At 54.4% G+C, this 16,070-nt stretch overlaps 2 protein-coding genes across 2 annotated transcripts; one reads left to right on the top strand and one right to left on the bottom strand.

Moving 5' to 3' along the window:
* The first annotated feature begins 312 nt into the window (after positions 1-312).
* LGALS2 (galectin 2) lies at positions 313-2,682 on the top strand. The gene is made up of 4 exons (XM_038756766.1): positions 313-376; positions 741-820; positions 1,269-1,428; positions 2,482-2,682. Exons 1-4 carry the CDS (start codon positions 371-373, stop codon positions 2,626-2,628), a joined length of 393 nt encoding a protein of 130 aa, XP_038612694.1. The 5' UTR covers positions 313-370; the 3' UTR covers positions 2,629-2,682.
* A 1,032-nt stretch (positions 2,683-3,714) lies between these two features.
* On the bottom strand, positions 3,715-14,844 carry CDC42EP1 (CDC42 effector protein 1). Its single transcript, XM_038756915.1, has 3 exons — positions 14,675-14,844; positions 7,587-8,462; positions 3,715-5,346 (listed from the first exon to the last, which is right to left on the bottom strand). Exons 2-3 carry the CDS (start codon positions 8,032-8,034, stop codon positions 4,652-4,654), a joined length of 1,143 nt encoding a protein of 380 aa, XP_038612843.1. The 5' UTR covers positions 8,035-8,462; positions 14,675-14,844; the 3' UTR covers positions 3,715-4,651.
* Positions 14,845-16,070: the final 1,226 nt, after the last annotated feature.

Here is a 16,070-nt window from a genome sequence, read left to right as displayed (position 1 = left end):
ACGTGCCAAACACTGTTCTAAGCACTGGGGTAGATACAAGATAATCAGGTTGTCCCACGTGGGGCTCACAGTCTTAATCCCCATTTTACAGATGAGGTAACTGAGGCACAGAGATATTAGGTGACTTGCCCAAAGTCACACAGCTGATAAGTGGTGGAGTCAGGATTAGAACCCACACCCTCTGACTCCCAAGCCCGTGTTCTTTCCACTAAGCCTCGCTGCTGCAACGGGTTAATGGGTAATGGGTAAGTTAATGGGTAATGCACTGCCAAACCCAGCTGGATCCATAAGCTCCATCCCCTTTGTTTTCGAGCTCACAAAAAGGGGGCAGAGAGCTCACGGCAGTTATTGTCCCCAGACCCTGAGGGAGATGTCGGTGAGAAAGATTATTCCTGCGTCCCTCTGGCCTCATCTCCACCACTGCCTCCAATCTCTTTTCTCTCTGAGACCCTCAGTTATTTCCCTGACTTCTCTCTAGTTGCTCTGCCTAGTGCCATTTATCTCTCTCCCCTCCCTGCCTCTGACCTCCAACCTTCCTGTCACTGTCTCTGTCCTTCCCTGTTCCTGGGCATCCCTCCGGGGAGTTTCTGTCCCTTCTCTGAACAATCCCCTCTGCTCCTCTGCTGTGGAGGAGGGGGTTGGGGAGGAGGGGGGAAAGGAAGAGGGGCACAGTCTAGTGTAAGAATGGCCTGGGGGAGAGGAGATGCTGTGTCTCAGGTCCCCGGTTCCTTCTGTGACAGAAGTTTGAAATCCTGAACCTGGAGTTGAAGTCAGGGGACACCCTGAAGATCAAGGGGAAAATCGCCAATGATGCGGATGGGTAAGACCCAGGAATTCTTTGGGGGACTGGAGGGGGTGGCCGGGAGGAAGGGCTGGGGGGAGGGAGGGGCTTTTTCCACCCTCATCCTCCTCCTCATCCTCCTCCACTGTCATTGTGTCCAATCTGCTTGGGTTGTGTGTAATGTAGCCTTGGGTACAGTCCTTGGCACATAGTAATTGGTGGTGGCATCACGGTCAATGATTGAGCGTCCACTGAGGCAGAGTCTGAGCCTGAGCCTTGGGGTGATGCAGCAGAAGAACCCGACCCAGACCACAGCCTCAGTGGTCCCAAGTAGACCCGGCAGCCTCAGCCTCCTTTCCCAAAAGGGGTCAGACTTTCCGGGTCTCCCTGGGGAAGGGGTGGGGGCCCAGAGAGCAGCCAGAATGGTGTGTGTGTGGGGGGTCCTCTGGATCCCATCCCCAGGCGACCCCCAGCTCTGCTCCCGCAGCTTCGTGCTCAACCTCGGCCGCTGCCCCGACGAACTGGGGCTGCACTTCAACCCACGCTTCTCCGAGGCAGCCATCGTCTGCAACTCCCGCTCCCAGGGCCGCTGGGAAGATGAGAAGCGGGACACTCACCTGGTCTTCTCTCCGGGGTCAGAGGTCAAGGTGAGGACCCCGAGGGGGCAGAGGGCAAATGGATGATGAAAGCTGAGCAGTCAGGCCTCTGGGTGATGGAGAAGATGTCAGACGAGAGGTTCGGGCCTGGAGTCTGGTTTGGCTCTGGGCCCTGGGCTGAGTCACTTAAACTTCTCTGGGCCTCAGTTTCCTCATCTGTCAAATGGGGATAAAATACCTGTTCTCCTTCCTTCTTATAGATCGTGAGCCTCACATGGGACAGGAACTGTGTCCCATTGGAATATTTTGTATTCACCCCAGAGTTTAGGATAGTGTTTGACACCTAGTAAGTGCTTAGTAAATACCATCAACATCATCACTGCTATTGTTTCAGGCTGCGGGTGAGAGTCAGAGATCCAGGGGAGGATGTGGTCTCGGAAGGTGTTCCCCTGCTGATCTCCCCCACCGCCACCAAATCTCCCCGAGTTCTTGCCCCTTTCTCAGTCATTGCTCTCCCCTCCTCTGTCCCAGGATTCCCTCGATCACACCCAGCTCCCCACTCAGCCTGTAATGGACTCTGCAAACTGCAGCCCTTCCTGTCCAGCCTCCCTTGTCTGCCCCATCTTAGGACCAGCCTCTCTTCCCAGAGAGAGCCGAACCGGGCAAGAAAAGGACCAGGGACAAACTGGAAGCTGATCTGAGCTCCCATCTTCTGTGGGAGGGAGAGCATATTCCCACATAGGTGCCATATCCTCTAGAGCTCCCGGAAGTAGTAGTCTCAGCAGCCCAGGGAACAGCCAAAGGAGGTTGGCACTGTCATTAGCACTTCAGCCGCTTGTCAGCTGTGTGACTTTGGGCAAGTCACAACTTCTCTGTGCCAGTTCCCTCATCTGGAAAATGGGGATTAAGACTGTGAGCCCCACGTGGGACAACCTGATCATCTTGTATGTACCCCAGCGCTTAGAACAGTGCTTTGCACATAGTAAGCGCTTAACAAATACCATCATTATTATTATAACCCCCATCTGCCTTCAAAGTGAGAGTGGGAGGGTGTAGTGAGGGCTTAATGGACACCCCCACCACCACCCAACCTTGTCTCTGCAGCTGACTGTGGAATTCCAGGGAGATGAGTTCCGGGTGAAGCTGCCAGATGGACACGAGGTTACCTTCCCCAACAGGAACAACCATGACCAAATCACCTACCTCTGCATCCACGGTGGCCTTAGGGTCACATCTTTCAAATCCAACTGAGGCTGGACCTGACCCACTCCTTGGTGCAATAAAGAGGTTCCCCCGTCAGGCCAACGGCCTCTTGTGTCCCTTTTGTGGGCCCGAGATCTGACCTGTCCCCCAACAACCCTGCTTCTCCCTCTCCCTGGCCCCGTCTCCCCGCCTCAGGGTAGGAGTGAGGGGGAGGGGGTGCTTTCAAGACTTTAGGGCTGGGGGATTTTGGGGATGGCCAGTGTCTCTCTCTGGTGGAATGGAGTCTCTTGGGCTTGGGGGGCAACATCAGGAGGTCTGGGCTTGAGTTTCCAGGCAGAGATAAGACCCTCCCCTCTCTCCCAGAGATTTCCCCACCACTCCACCTCCCGGACCAGACCCCAGAGACCTCGTTTCACCTGCCCTCTTTCCTCTCCCTGACCAGCTCCCAGAGACACCCCCCCATCCCTCCTCTCCCTGCCCATCTCCCAGAGATTCCCCCGTCACCTGCCCCATCCCCTCTTCCTGACCAGGGCCCAGATACCATCCATCCACCCCCACCCCTCTCCTCTCCCTGCCCACCTCCCAGAGATTCCCTCCTCACCTCTTCCTGAGTAGGGCCCAGAGACCATCCACACCCACCCCTCCCCTCTCCCTACCTCCCAGGGATTTCTCCCCCTCTCCTCTCCCTGACCAGCCCCCAGAGATCCCCTCCATATCCATGTCTCCCAGGCCCCAACGACACCCTCCCCAAAGCCACCCACCAACTGCACCTCTTATCGACTCAGACATTCCACTGGAGTTACTCATTACCGGGGGGGCCCCCTCGGTCCCCCGACCTGCGCGTCAGGGCCAGGGAGTGGGAGTGCAGCGTGGGGCTCGTCAAAGGATGAAGAACTTGAAGCCACATCCTTCAACCCCTAGTAGGAGAGGGCATAGACCATTGCAGGGGAGGAGGGGCACCGGCCCCCAGAGAGGGGAAGGGGGAGGCCAAGGATGGGGGCTGCCAGAGTTGGGGCAAAGATCATAGAGGGAGAGTGGAGTTGGAGTGGCAGCGGTGTGGACTGGGAGACCCCCGACTCAGGCCTGGGAAAGCAGGCTGGTGGCTGCAAACACACAAGAGACGTTTGTATCAAAAATCCCTTTTTAATCAGGCCTCCGCCCGGGATCTTGGGAGTGGGGGCGTTCATGCCTCCCAGCTGAGGTCAGGTTTGACCTTTGGTCTGGAGCGCGGGGAGCTGTCCAGAGAGAGGGCCAGGGATGCCGGGGAGGACTCTGACCAGGGGCTGTCTGGCTTCTCTCCGGCTTCGAGGAAGACTGAACCGGGGCCCGGGGGGCAGAGCTGGGGTTGGGGGGATGCTGCTTTTCCTGCCCCCGGGGAGCAGTTCTTTGCTTTGGGGGGAAGGGGTGTTCCCTTCTCAAACTCTCAACTGCCCCGTGGGGGAGACAATGCCAGCCCCTCCCCCTTCCCCAGTCCAGCGGCCCCGGCACAAAGGCCTCACAGTCATCCGTGGACCCAGGCCCTGGAGATGGAGAGGGCGGAGTTCTGGCCCAGGGCCTGGGTTCAGATCACCGCACTGGCCCAGGTCGGCCTAGAGACTTCTCTTCCCCTTGCGCCCAGCTTGGTCCCTCCCACCTGTAAGCCACAGGAGATGAGTTCCTTGAGGGCCTTCTCTGGCTTGGGCCCCCTTCGGCCTGGGGAAGGTGGGAAAGGAGTTTCCCTCTGCGGGAAACGGTGGACTGGGGAAACCCCATGGGGCAGATCTCCGGGCGGAGCGAGGGCTGGGGAGCAGCAGGCCAGGGAAAAAACAACCGGACTCCTCTCTCTGACTCCCAGCTTCAGAGTCCCATCCCCGGAGGGAAATCTCTCCAAGCCTCATGAGAGACCCCCCTCCCCTCCATTACTGCCTCCCTCAGGTAGAGGGGCAGAGGACCAGCTTCTCTCTTCTGGGGGTAGGAGGAAGTGGAGGGGCAGGGAGCCAGGGACGGCCCACCCTTCACTGAGACCCTCTGCTCCAGGGGATAGGTCCTCCCTGGTAGGTCCAGCCTGCACCCCCTCCCCACATTGGCTGGCTCACACCTTCACCTCCTCCTCCTCCTCTTCCTCCTCGCCTGCAAACTCGAAGGAGTCTGCTTGTACGGTGGCGGGGACGGAGAATCTGGCCCGCGTCTCCTCCACCTCCTCCACCTCCTCCTCCTCCTCCTCCTCCTCCTCCTCTTCCTCCTGCTCCAGGTCCCGGATGGGCCGAGGCCCAGTCTGGCAGCCGGGGCCCCATGGCCCCTCGTCCTGACTCTCCCAGGAACCCCGGCCCTGGGGCAACACTTCGACCAGCTCCCGCCGGGCACCCATCTCGCTGTAGTGGCGGCCCGGGGCCCAGCCCTCGGCCCTCTGGCCCCTGCTCCCGGGGTCCAGGGCCCCGCTCTCGCCCTCCCTCTGTGGGGGGGGTCCTGCCTCATCCCCACCTAGGGAGCCCGTTCCTGCCGAGTCTCCATTGGGGCAGTGCCCCTGCACCGGGGCACCTGGGGCCCGGGGGGTCCCCGGGGGGCTGCTGGGGTTGGGGAGCTGGACCATCTCCCCGGCCTTGGGCGACTCGGAGAAGCTGATGGTGCCGAGGAGCTCGCTGAGGAGAGAGGGGCCGAGGTCAAGGCGGAAGGAGAGCAGCGAGTCGGACCGGCGGAGCACGGGCTCTGAGGGGAAGGAGCCGTCTCTGTCCAGGGGCTTTTCCGATCGGGGGAAGCTGGAGATGGTAGGGAACCGGGAATCCTGGCCTGTGAGGGAAAAGGGACAGTAGAATAAGAGCAGGGGGTTGGGTCACCCCAGATGGCCCGGTCACGTTTATGGGATCGCGGTGGTACGCTGGGAGGTTGCCGGTTGGGGGTGCGGTTGCTGACCCAACCCACAGCAGAAGGGGTAGAGTGGAAGCAGTGTGGCCTAGTGGAAAGAGCACAGGATGGGGAGTCAGAGGACCTGTGTTCCAGTTCTGACTCTGAGACTTGTGCCTGCTGGGTGACCTTGGGAAAGTCAACTCCCCTCTCTGTGCCTCGGTTTGCTCCTCTGTAAAATGGGGGTTAAATGCTCGTTCTCCCTCCCCTTTAGACTGTGAACACATTGTAAGAGAGGCACTGTGTCCAACTGATTATCTTGTATTTACCTCCACACCTAGTACAGTGTTTGGCACACAGCAAATGCGTAACAAACACAATTATTATCATAATGGCAATAATAATAATGCTTACAAAAGCAGCACCTATCACTTGCATTGTGTGCTACCCTTCCTCTTCCTCTCCCCTCTCTTCTTCCCTCATCTCCTTAATCCCTCCTTCCCTCTACACTTTCCCCCTCCCTCTTCCTCGGTCCCTTTCCCTTTCCCTACTCTCTTCCCCCTTCCTCCCCTTTCCCCCATCCCTAAAATTAGATCTTTTCCAAAATGCCTTCCCTGACTAGGCCCTATTTCTCCTACTCTCCCTTCCTTCTGCATCACCTATGCAATTGGATCACGCTGCTGAGGAGCAGCGTGGCTCAGTGGAAAGAGCACGGGCTTTGGAGTCAGAGATCAGGGGTTCAAATCCTGGCTCTGCCAATTGTCAGCTGTGTGACTTTGGGCAAGTCACTTAACTTCTCTGGGCCTCAGTTACCTCATCTGTAAAACGGGGACTAAGACTGTGAGCCTCCCGTGGGACAATCTGATCACCTTGTGACCTCCCCAGCACTTAGAACAGTGCTCTGCACATAGTAAGCACTTAATAAATGCCATTATTTTTATTATTATTATCTGTACTGCTTATGCCCCTCACCTCCACCTCTAGAATATTTATATATTTATCATTCATTTATTAAATCATATTTATCATGCTCTTACTTTGTGCAGAGCACTGAACCAAGTGACTGGGAGAGGACAATACAACAATAAACAGACACATTCCCTGCCCACTCTCTCATTTCCCCTACGTGTATTTATTTTAATGTTTATCTGTGCCCTGTAGACTGTAAGCTCCTTGAGGGCAGGGATCAGGTCTATCAACTCTATTGTACTGTCCTCTCCCAAGCGCTTAGTACAGTGCTCTGCACACAGAAAGCACCTAATAAAGAGAAGGAGCGTGGCTCAGTGGAAAGAGCACGGGCTTTGGAGTCAGAGGTCCCCGGCTCTGCCATCTGTCAGCAGTGTGACTTTGGGCAAGTCACTCAACTTCTCTGTGCCTCAGTTACCTCATCTGTAAAATGGGGATTTAAAAAAAAACGTGAGCCCCCCCGTGGGTCAACCTGATCACCTTGTAACCTCCCCAGTGCTTTGAAAGTGCTTTGCATGTAGTAAGTGCTTAACAAATGCCATTATTATTATTATTATTATTAATAATAATAATAAGTATTGACCGATTAATTGAAATAGTGACCCCAGCAGCTCCCAAATCCACGAGGTGGCAGCATTGCCCCATGGCTCTCTCCAGGCTAAGGGTGGGCAGGAAGAGACCACTGTGCCAACAGTACCATCCTCTTCCTGGCAGTGCCTACTCGCCAAATGCCATCCCTTCCCTGCCCTCTTCCCGGTCCAGCCCTCTGCTCTGTGGGCTATGTTCTGCTGAAGGGGGAATGGGGTGGGTGTCTCTAGAATGGGATCCTTGGGAACATTCCCGCTCCAATCCCGGGGACCTGTAGGCCCGGATGGGGCAGGGTGGGCAAAGCTTGGGGGAAGACCCGCCCACCCTGGGGGAAACAAGTGCCACCCATGGGCAGAGGCAGGCCTACCCCAGGAGCGAGAGGATTTTTCTTTTCTGAGCCGGCCTGATGGAGGGCCTTACACCCTCACTGTCCTCACTGGGGAAACTGAAGGAAACTATATGTTGCCAATTTGTACTTCCCAAGTGCTTAGTACAGTGCTCTGCACATAGTAAGCGCTCAATAAATACGATTGATGATGATGATGATGAAGGCACAGCTGGGCAGGGAGAAGGGAATGGAAAGGGGATGAGGGATGGAGGGGGAGACCAGGGGACCCAGCCCCCGGGCTCACCGTAGCCAAGGTGCTCCTGGTGGGGGCTGCCACCGTGAGGACTCCCGAAGCTCAGCTTCCCGATGACACCGTCGTAAGCACTTTCATGGAGCTGGGGCAGCGAGATGGCGTTCTTGATGATGGGGGAGACGGAAGGCGGAGCCGGAGAGGAGGTGGCGGAGACCAGGCCCCCCCGTGGCGCGGCGCCCCCCCGCCTCACGTGCCGCAGCGTCCGAGCCAGGAAGCTCCTGGGGGAGCGTCCGCCCGGGCCTGCACTCCCGCCCCCGCCCCCGTGGTTGCTGAGGAAGGAGGTGTCCCCGAAGACGTCGCCCCCCCGGCCCACGTGCATGGTGTGGCGGAAGTCCCCCAACGGTGGGCTGATCATGTCCGAGGTCAACTCCGCCCGGGGCTTCCGCTTGCCATGGGACCCTGACACCCAGCCCAGCATGGGCAGCTTCCCCAAGCTCATGGCGGGGCCTGGCTCAGGGCGGGGGCCTCTAGCTCCGTGCCCGCCTCTGGGGCCACTCAGGGCCGCCACACGTCCATGCCAGCCTGCGTCCTGGGGGATGTCCGGCCTCGCCTCTGGCCTCAGATCCTCCACTTTGGAGTGTGGCCCCTCTTGGCTCCTCGGTCCTTCTTGCTGGGCACCCCCTTGGGGAGGCGACTCGGCCCCTATAGCTAGAACTGCTGGGGACCCATGAGCTCACCCCAGGAGGTGCCTCCTGCAGCCGGGCACACCGGGGCTGGTGATTCTAGTCGGTGTCTCCCTGGCAGAGCAGAAGGTGGGGGATTTAGCGCTAATCTACCCGCCCTCCTCTTCTCCCCAGCCCAGGTGAGTGGTCCGGCAGGTAGCGGGGTCGAGCTGGGGTCAATGGTCAAGTTCCAGCAGACTAGGGCCTGCAGCAGGACAGAACAGAAGGGGAAAACATGATTTCCAGACGCTGCAGGTAGGGAGAGCGGGAGAAGTCGATGAGAGGGGTCCAGGAGAGGTACTCAGTGTGGCTCAATGGAAAGAGCCCGGGCTTTGGAGTCAGAGATCACGGGTTTAAATCCCGGCTCCGCCACTTGTCAGCTGTATGACTTTGGGCAAGTTACGTAACTTCTCTGTGCCTCATCATCAATCATATTTATTGAGCGCTTACTGTGTGCAGAGCACTGTACTAATCGCTTGGGAAGTACAAATTGGCAACATATAGAGACAGTCCCTACCCAACAGTGGGCTCACAGTCTAAAACCTCAGTTACCTCATCTGTAAAATGGGGATTAAGACTGTGAACCCCCTGTGGGACAACCTGATTACCTTGTAAGCTCCCCAGCACTTAGAACAGTGCTTTGCACATAGTAAGCGCTTAATAAATACCATTATTATTATTGTTATTACTCCACTTCTTCAACTCCCACTCCCTTCTGCATTGTCCTGCCTTGCTCCCTTTATTCATCCCCGCTTCCTGCCCCACAGCACTTATGTACAAATCTGTGTCATTTATTTATTTCTATTAATGTCTGTCTCCTCCTTCTAGACCGGAAGCTTGTTGTGGGCAGGGAATGTGCCTGTTTATTATTGTCTTGTACTCTCCCAAGCACTTTGTACAATGCTATGCACATAGGAAGTGCTCAATAAATACAACTGACTGTCTGACTGACTACCCCTGAACCCCCTGAACCCAGTCTGACCCCTGCCTTGGCAGAGGTCACTCTCATCCTACTCCCCTAAAATCCCTGCTTTCACATCCCACTAGGGTAGACGTCTTCCCATTCTCATCAGCCTTCCCTCCTAAATCAGTGGAGAAGTAGCATAGCCTAGTGGAAAGAACCCCGGACTTGGAATCGGGAGACCTGGGTCCTAATGCCGACTCTGCTACTGTCTTATTGTGTGGCCTTGGGCAAGTCATTTCCCTTCTCTGTAGTGCAGTTTCCTCCTCTGTAAAATAGGGATTAAAATACCTGTCCTCCCTCCCCCTTAGACCGTGAGACAAATGTATCTACTCCAGGGCTTAGTCTTGTGCTTGGCACAGAGTAAGCGCTTAACTAACATCACAATGATTATTGTTTGCACCGTCCCTGCCCAGCTTTCTTCCTCCTGAGCATGGGATCTCGTCCAGGCCCTGCCCCACCAGCCTTCTGGGACGATCCGGACTTCCCAGATCCCGTCTCTTTCACCCTCCCGGTGAAGCGTGGCTTAGTAATAATAATAATAATAATAATAATGGTATTTGTTAAGTGCTTACTATGAGCAAAGCACTGTTCTAAGTGCTGGGGGGGATACAAGGTGATCAGGTTGTCCCACGTGGGGCTCACACTCTTAATCCCCATTTTACAGATGAGGGAACTGAGGCCCAGAGCAGTGAAGTGACTTGCCCAAAGTCACACAGCTGACAATTGGCGGAGCTGGGATTTGAACCCATGACCTTTGACTCCAAAGCCCAGGCTTTTTCCACTGAGCCACGCTGCTTCTCTAGTGGCTAGAGCACGGGCCTGGGGTTCTAATCCCGGCTCCGCTGTGTGACCTTTTAGACTGTGAGCCCACTGTTGGGTAGGGACTGTCTCTAGATGTTGCCAACTTGTACTTCCCAAGCGCTTAGTACAGTGCTCTGCACACAGTAAGCGGTCAATAAACACGATTGATTGATTGATTGACTGATTGACCTCAGGCAAGCCGCTTCACTTCTCTGGGCCTCAATTCCCTCTTCTGTAAAATGGGGATTAAGAGTGTGAGCCCCATGGGGGACGGGGGACTGTCCCAACCGGATTAACTTGTATCTACCCCAGCGTTTAGAACGGTGCTTGGCGCTTAGCTTGGCACATAGTAAGCGCTTAACAAACGAATACCATCATTATTACTTAACAAGTACCGTGGCTTGGTGGAAAGAGCACGGGCTTTGGAGTCAGAGGTCATGGGTTCGAATCCCGGCTCCGCCACATGTCTGCTGTGTAACCTTGGGCAAGTCACTTAACTTCTCTGAGCCTCAGTTACCTCATCCGTAAAATGGGGATTTAAGACTGTGAGCCCCACGTGGGACAACCTGATCACTTTGTATCCCCCAAGCGCTTAGAACAGTGCTTTGCACATAGTAAGCGCTTAACAAATGCCAACATTATCTTTCAGACTGTGAGCCCCCTGTTGGGTAGGGACCGTCTCTATATGGTGCCAATTTGTACTTCCCAAGCGCTTAGTACAGTGCTCTGCACATAGTAAGCGCTCAATAAATACGATTGATGATGATGATGAAGTACCATAATAATAATAATTATTATTGTTAAGCCCCCCGGGAGCAGCTGGTGTTTTCGGGGGAGCAAAGGCATGCAGAGGGGGCGTGCACCCTGCAGAAAGGGCAGAATCCCCGGGTGGGTGGGGGTCCTCTGCCACCCCCAGCATTGGCATGGACCCCTCCTCTGTGTCCAGGCTATGGGGCCCCGGTGCCACGTGTCTCCCCCTCCGGTGAATTGTTTGCTCCCCTCCCACGGGCCGAGGGCAAACGAGGTCACCGCTGGCAAAACAACCCTGCCCGCTCTGTCCTGGGCAAGGCCCCGGGCCTGAATCCGGCCCCCGAGGGCCACCTCCCCGGGCGGGGACTGCCGTGCCAGGCGGGAAGGGGAGGGATCCGAGCTGGCAGAGGATGATGCTCTCATTCATTCAATCATTCAATCGTATTTATTGAGCGCTTACTGTGGGCAAAGCACTGTACTAAGCGCGCTGGCGATAGCTAGAGACGGTCCCTACCCAACCACGGGATCACAGTCAAGAAGGGGGAGACAGACAACAAAGCAAAACATGTGGACGGGTGCAAGTCATCAGAATAATCTTTACATTTTCAATCCCCACATAATAATAATAATTATAACAATTATGGTGTTTGTTAAGCGCTTACTATCTGCCAGGCACTGCTATAAATGCTCGGGTAGCTACAAGTTAATACAGTCCCTGTCCCACATGGGACTCGCACTCTATTTCCCATTTTACAGATGAGGGGACTGAGGCACAGAGCAGTTAAGTGACTTGCCCAACACAGCAGACACGTCTTTAGCAGAGCCAGGATTAGAATCCAGGTCCTTCTGACACCCAAGCCCTTGCTGGAAGATGTGATGCTATTTTACAATCAAATTACTTCCCTGAATTCTTCCAAGAGGCTGAATAAATGTTTCCCTCAGACTAGCCCAAGTTTTAAGTGTGATACGGACCTTTCTTTCCTACGACCTCTCCGGGGAGGAGAGGGTTAACCCCCCCTCCCCACCCCCCCACCCCCACCGCCTCGCCCAGCCCAGGGGAGGGAAGGGCGGAGACGGGCGGAGGAAGGCGGGATCATAATAATAATAATTATTATCATTATCCTATAATATTATTATTATTATAATTATTATTATTACGGTGGTTGTTAAGCGCTTACTATACAGAAGCAGAGTGGTTCAGTGGCCCGGGCTTGGGAGTCCTAGGTCATGGGTTCTAATCCCGACTCCACGTATTTATTGAGCGCTTACCGTGTGCAGAGCACTGTACTAAGCGCTTGGGAAGTACAACTTGTTGTACTTCCCAAGCCCTTAGTAAACGCTCAATAAATACGATTGAGTGAATGAATGAATTAGGGGAAAGAGGACTGGCCTAGGAGTCAGGGGTCGTGGGTTCTAATCCCGGCTCCGCCACTTGTCAGCTGTGTTACTTTGGGCAAGTCACTTCACTCCTGTCTCCCCGCTTCTAGACTGTGAGCCCGTTGTTGGGTGGGGACCGTCTCTAATAATAATAATGATGGCATTTGTTAAGCGCTTACTATGTGCAAAGCACTGTTCTAAGCGCTATATGTTGCCAATTTGTACTTCCCAAGCGCTTAGTACAGTGCTCTGCACACAGTAAGCGCTCAATAAATACGATTGAATGAATGAATGAATGAATTCTCTGGGCCTCAGTTCCCTCATCTGTAAAATGAGGATTAAGACTGTGAGCCCCACGTGGAACACAACTGACCTTGTATCCCCCCACCAGCGCTTAGAACAGTGCTTGGCACATAGTAAGCGCTTAACAAATACCATCATCATCATTATGTAAGCGCTGGGGTAGACACAGGGTAATCAGGTTGTCCCACGTGGGGCTCCCCGTTTGAATCCCCGTTTTACAGATGAGGTAACTGAGGCCCAGAGAAGTGAAGCGGCTTACCCAAGGTCACACAGCAGACGAGTGGCGGAGTCGGGATTTGAACCCACGACCTCTGACTCCTAGGCCAGTCCTCTTTCCCCTAATTCATTCATTCACTCAATCGTATTTATTGAGCGCTTACTAAGGGCTTGGGAAGTACAACTTGTACTTCCCAAGCGCTTAGTACAGTGCTCTGCACACAGTAAGTGCTCAATAAATACGATTGATTGATTGATACAATCTGGGCAGAGGGTCAGCGGGGGGGCTTCGGATGCCCCCCGACTCAATCAACCAATCAATCAATCGCATTTATTGAGCGCTTACCGTGTGCAGAGCACTGTACTAAGCGCTTGGGAAGTACAAGCTGTCCGCCAAGCTAGCTCTCTTCCTCCCTTCAAGGCCCTGCTGAGAGCTCACCTCCTCCAGGAGGCCTTCCCAGACTGAGCCCCTTCCTTCCTCTCCCCCTCGTCCCCCTCTCCATCCCCCCATCTTACCTCCTTCCCTTCCCCACAGCACCTGTATATATGTATATATGTTTGTACATATTTTTTACTCTATTTATTTATTTATTTTATTTATACATATCTATTCTATTTATTTTATTTTGTTAGTACGTTTGGTTTTGTTCTCTGTCTCCCCCTTTTAGACTGTGAGCCCACTGTTGGGTAGGGACTGTCTCTATATGTTGCCAGTTTGTACTTCCCAAGCGCTTAGTACAGTGCTCTCTGCACATAGTAAGCGCTCAATAAATACGATTGATTGATTGATAATATATATGCCAACTTGGGGGCGAGGACCGACCTCCCACGCATTCCTTCAGTCAATCGTACTTACTGAGCGCTTACTGTGTGCTCAGTACAGGGATTAACCCCCCCCGACCCTTCTTCCCCTCCCCAGCCACGGTCCCAGAGGGGAAAGCCGGACAGGGTTAAAACCCCCATCGATCAATCGATCGATCGATCAAGAGTCCAAACAGGGCCAATCCGACGGGAGGGCAAGCAAACAGATTCGCCCCCTGCCCCTCGGGGGGGACCTGGGCCCACCCCCAGGAGGAGGAGGAGGGAGAAATTGGGGGCTGGGGGTGGGGGTGGGGGGGGAGGTCCTTGGCTTGGCCGGAGTGGAGCCGGACAGAATGACCTCATCGGATTTTCCCGACTCCCACAGCTTGGAATGCAGGGTGGGTGGGAGGGTAGTGGCCCCCCTTCCCCCTTTTCCCTCCTCTTATCCCCCCCCACCCCGAAACATCTGACGCGTTTCCCCAATAATAATAATAATAACGTTTGCTTATCAATAATAATTATGACGGTATTCGTTGATCAATCATAATTATGATGGTATTTGTTAGTGCATTGGTATTTGTTAATAATAATAGCATTTGTTAAGCGCTTACTATATGCAAAGCGCTGTTCTAAGCGCTGGGGGGATATACAAGGTGACCAGGTTGTCCCACGTGGGGCTCACAGTCTTAATCCCCATTTTACAGACGAGGGAACGGAGGCTCAGAGAAGTGAAGTGGCTTGCCCGATGTCACACAGCAGACAAGGGGCGGAGACGGGATTCGAACCCCTGACCTCTGACTGCAAAGCCCGGGCTCTTTCCACTGAGCCAGGCTGCTTCTCTAAGCGCTTACTATGAGCCAAGCACTGTTCTAAGCGCTGGGGTACCCGCTGCCGGGTCGTGATTGTCTCTACTTGTCGCTGAATTGTACTTTCCAAGCGCTTAGTCTAGTGCTGTGCACCCAGTAAGCGCTCAGTAAATACGACTGAATGAATACAAGGTCATCAGGTTGTCCCACAGTGGGGGCTCCCAGTTTTACCCCCCACATTGTACAGAGGCCCAGCAGACGAGTGGCGGGGCCGGGATTAGAACCCAGGTCCCCTGACTCCGAGCCACGACGCGCCGGGCACTGTACTGAACGCCCCCGGCCTCTCCCAGCCTCGAGCCCGCGTTTGCAAACTCCCCAAGTTTCCGTTGGCTTTTTTACCTTGGTCCGAGGGGGAGAAACTTGGTAGCCTCTGCGGGGCTTCCCTGCGTTGCCCGTCGGGGCCCAGTCGCCCGGTGGCAAGGGGAGGGCCGGGGGCGTTGCTGCTGAGACTCTTCCCTCCCCTGCTGGGCCACCCCCAGGCCCCTTCTCCTCCCGGCCCCTCCGCCTCTGTGGGAAGCCGTTTGGATGGGAATGGGGAAAGGCCAGGAAGAGTTGGGAAGCGGGGCTGGGCAGGGGGCGGGTTCTCCGCGGCTCCTGACCAATGTCCTGGAAGGGAGGAATTGATTTGGGCCACCCGGGGGGGTGGATTCTGGTCCTTGTCAATTCGGTGGTGTTCCCAGCCACCGCGTTCCTGAGCCCTCACTGTGTGCAGAGCACTGGACTAAGCGCTTGTGTGGATGAGAAGCAGCCTGGCTCAGTGGCAGGGTCACAGGAGTCATCAGAGGACCTGGGTCCTACTTGTCCGCTGGGTGACCGTGGGCGAGTCACTTAGCTTCTCTGGGCCTCGGTTCCCTCATCTGGAAAATGGGGATTAAGAGTGGGAGCCCCAGGTGGGACACAACTGACCTTGATCTGATCTACAGACCGAGTACAGATCAGATCAGACACAACTGATCTACAGTGCTTGGCACATAGTAAGCGCTTAACAAATACCAGGATTATTATTATCCGAAAACTGGACAGTGAAAAATGAGGGTAGAAGGGACACCGATTCTTTTGAAATGGGTTGGCGAATACCATGGGCCTCCCGAAAAACGAATACGTGGATTTTGAAGCAGATTAAACCAAAGTGGTCTTTGGAAAGCCAGATGACTTTGATTAGCATATTTTGGACTCATCATCAGGAGGACTACTTCTCTGGAGAAGACGCTAATAATACTAATAATTACGGTATTTGTTATGTAATTCCTCTGTGCCAAGCACTGTTCTAAGCGCTGGGGTAAATACAAGGTGATCAGGTTGTCCCACAAGGGGCTCACCGTCTCAATCCCCATTTTATAGATGAGGTACCTGAGGCACAGATGCCAGGAAAAGTCCAGGGAAAATGTGGAAGAGGCAGACCAGCAGCTACATGGATGCAGACCATAACAACTGTCTCTATATGTTGCCAATTTGTACTTCCCAAGCGCTTAGTACAGTGCTCTGCACATAGTAAGCGCTCAATAAATACGATTGATGATGATAACAACGATAACGGAAGAACCATTAGAAAGGTTGTGGATTGTGGCAGAGGACAGGACGTTCTGGAGAAAGTATATCCATGGAGTCGCTATGAATCGACTCAACGACAAATAATACTAATACTAATACTACTATTAAGAATAATAATAATAATCTGGGGGAGGGAATTCTCATCTTTGAGGTGCCTTCTACTCACCCTACTCGACACCCCTGA

This window comes from Tachyglossus aculeatus, chromosome 14, assembly GCF_015852505.1.
Source record: "Tachyglossus aculeatus isolate mTacAcu1 chromosome 14, mTacAcu1.pri, whole genome shotgun sequence".
NCBI classification, from domain to species: domain Eukaryota; kingdom Metazoa; phylum Chordata; class Mammalia; order Monotremata; family Tachyglossidae; genus Tachyglossus; species Tachyglossus aculeatus.
This window is presented reverse-complemented; position numbering and strand designations above follow the sequence as displayed.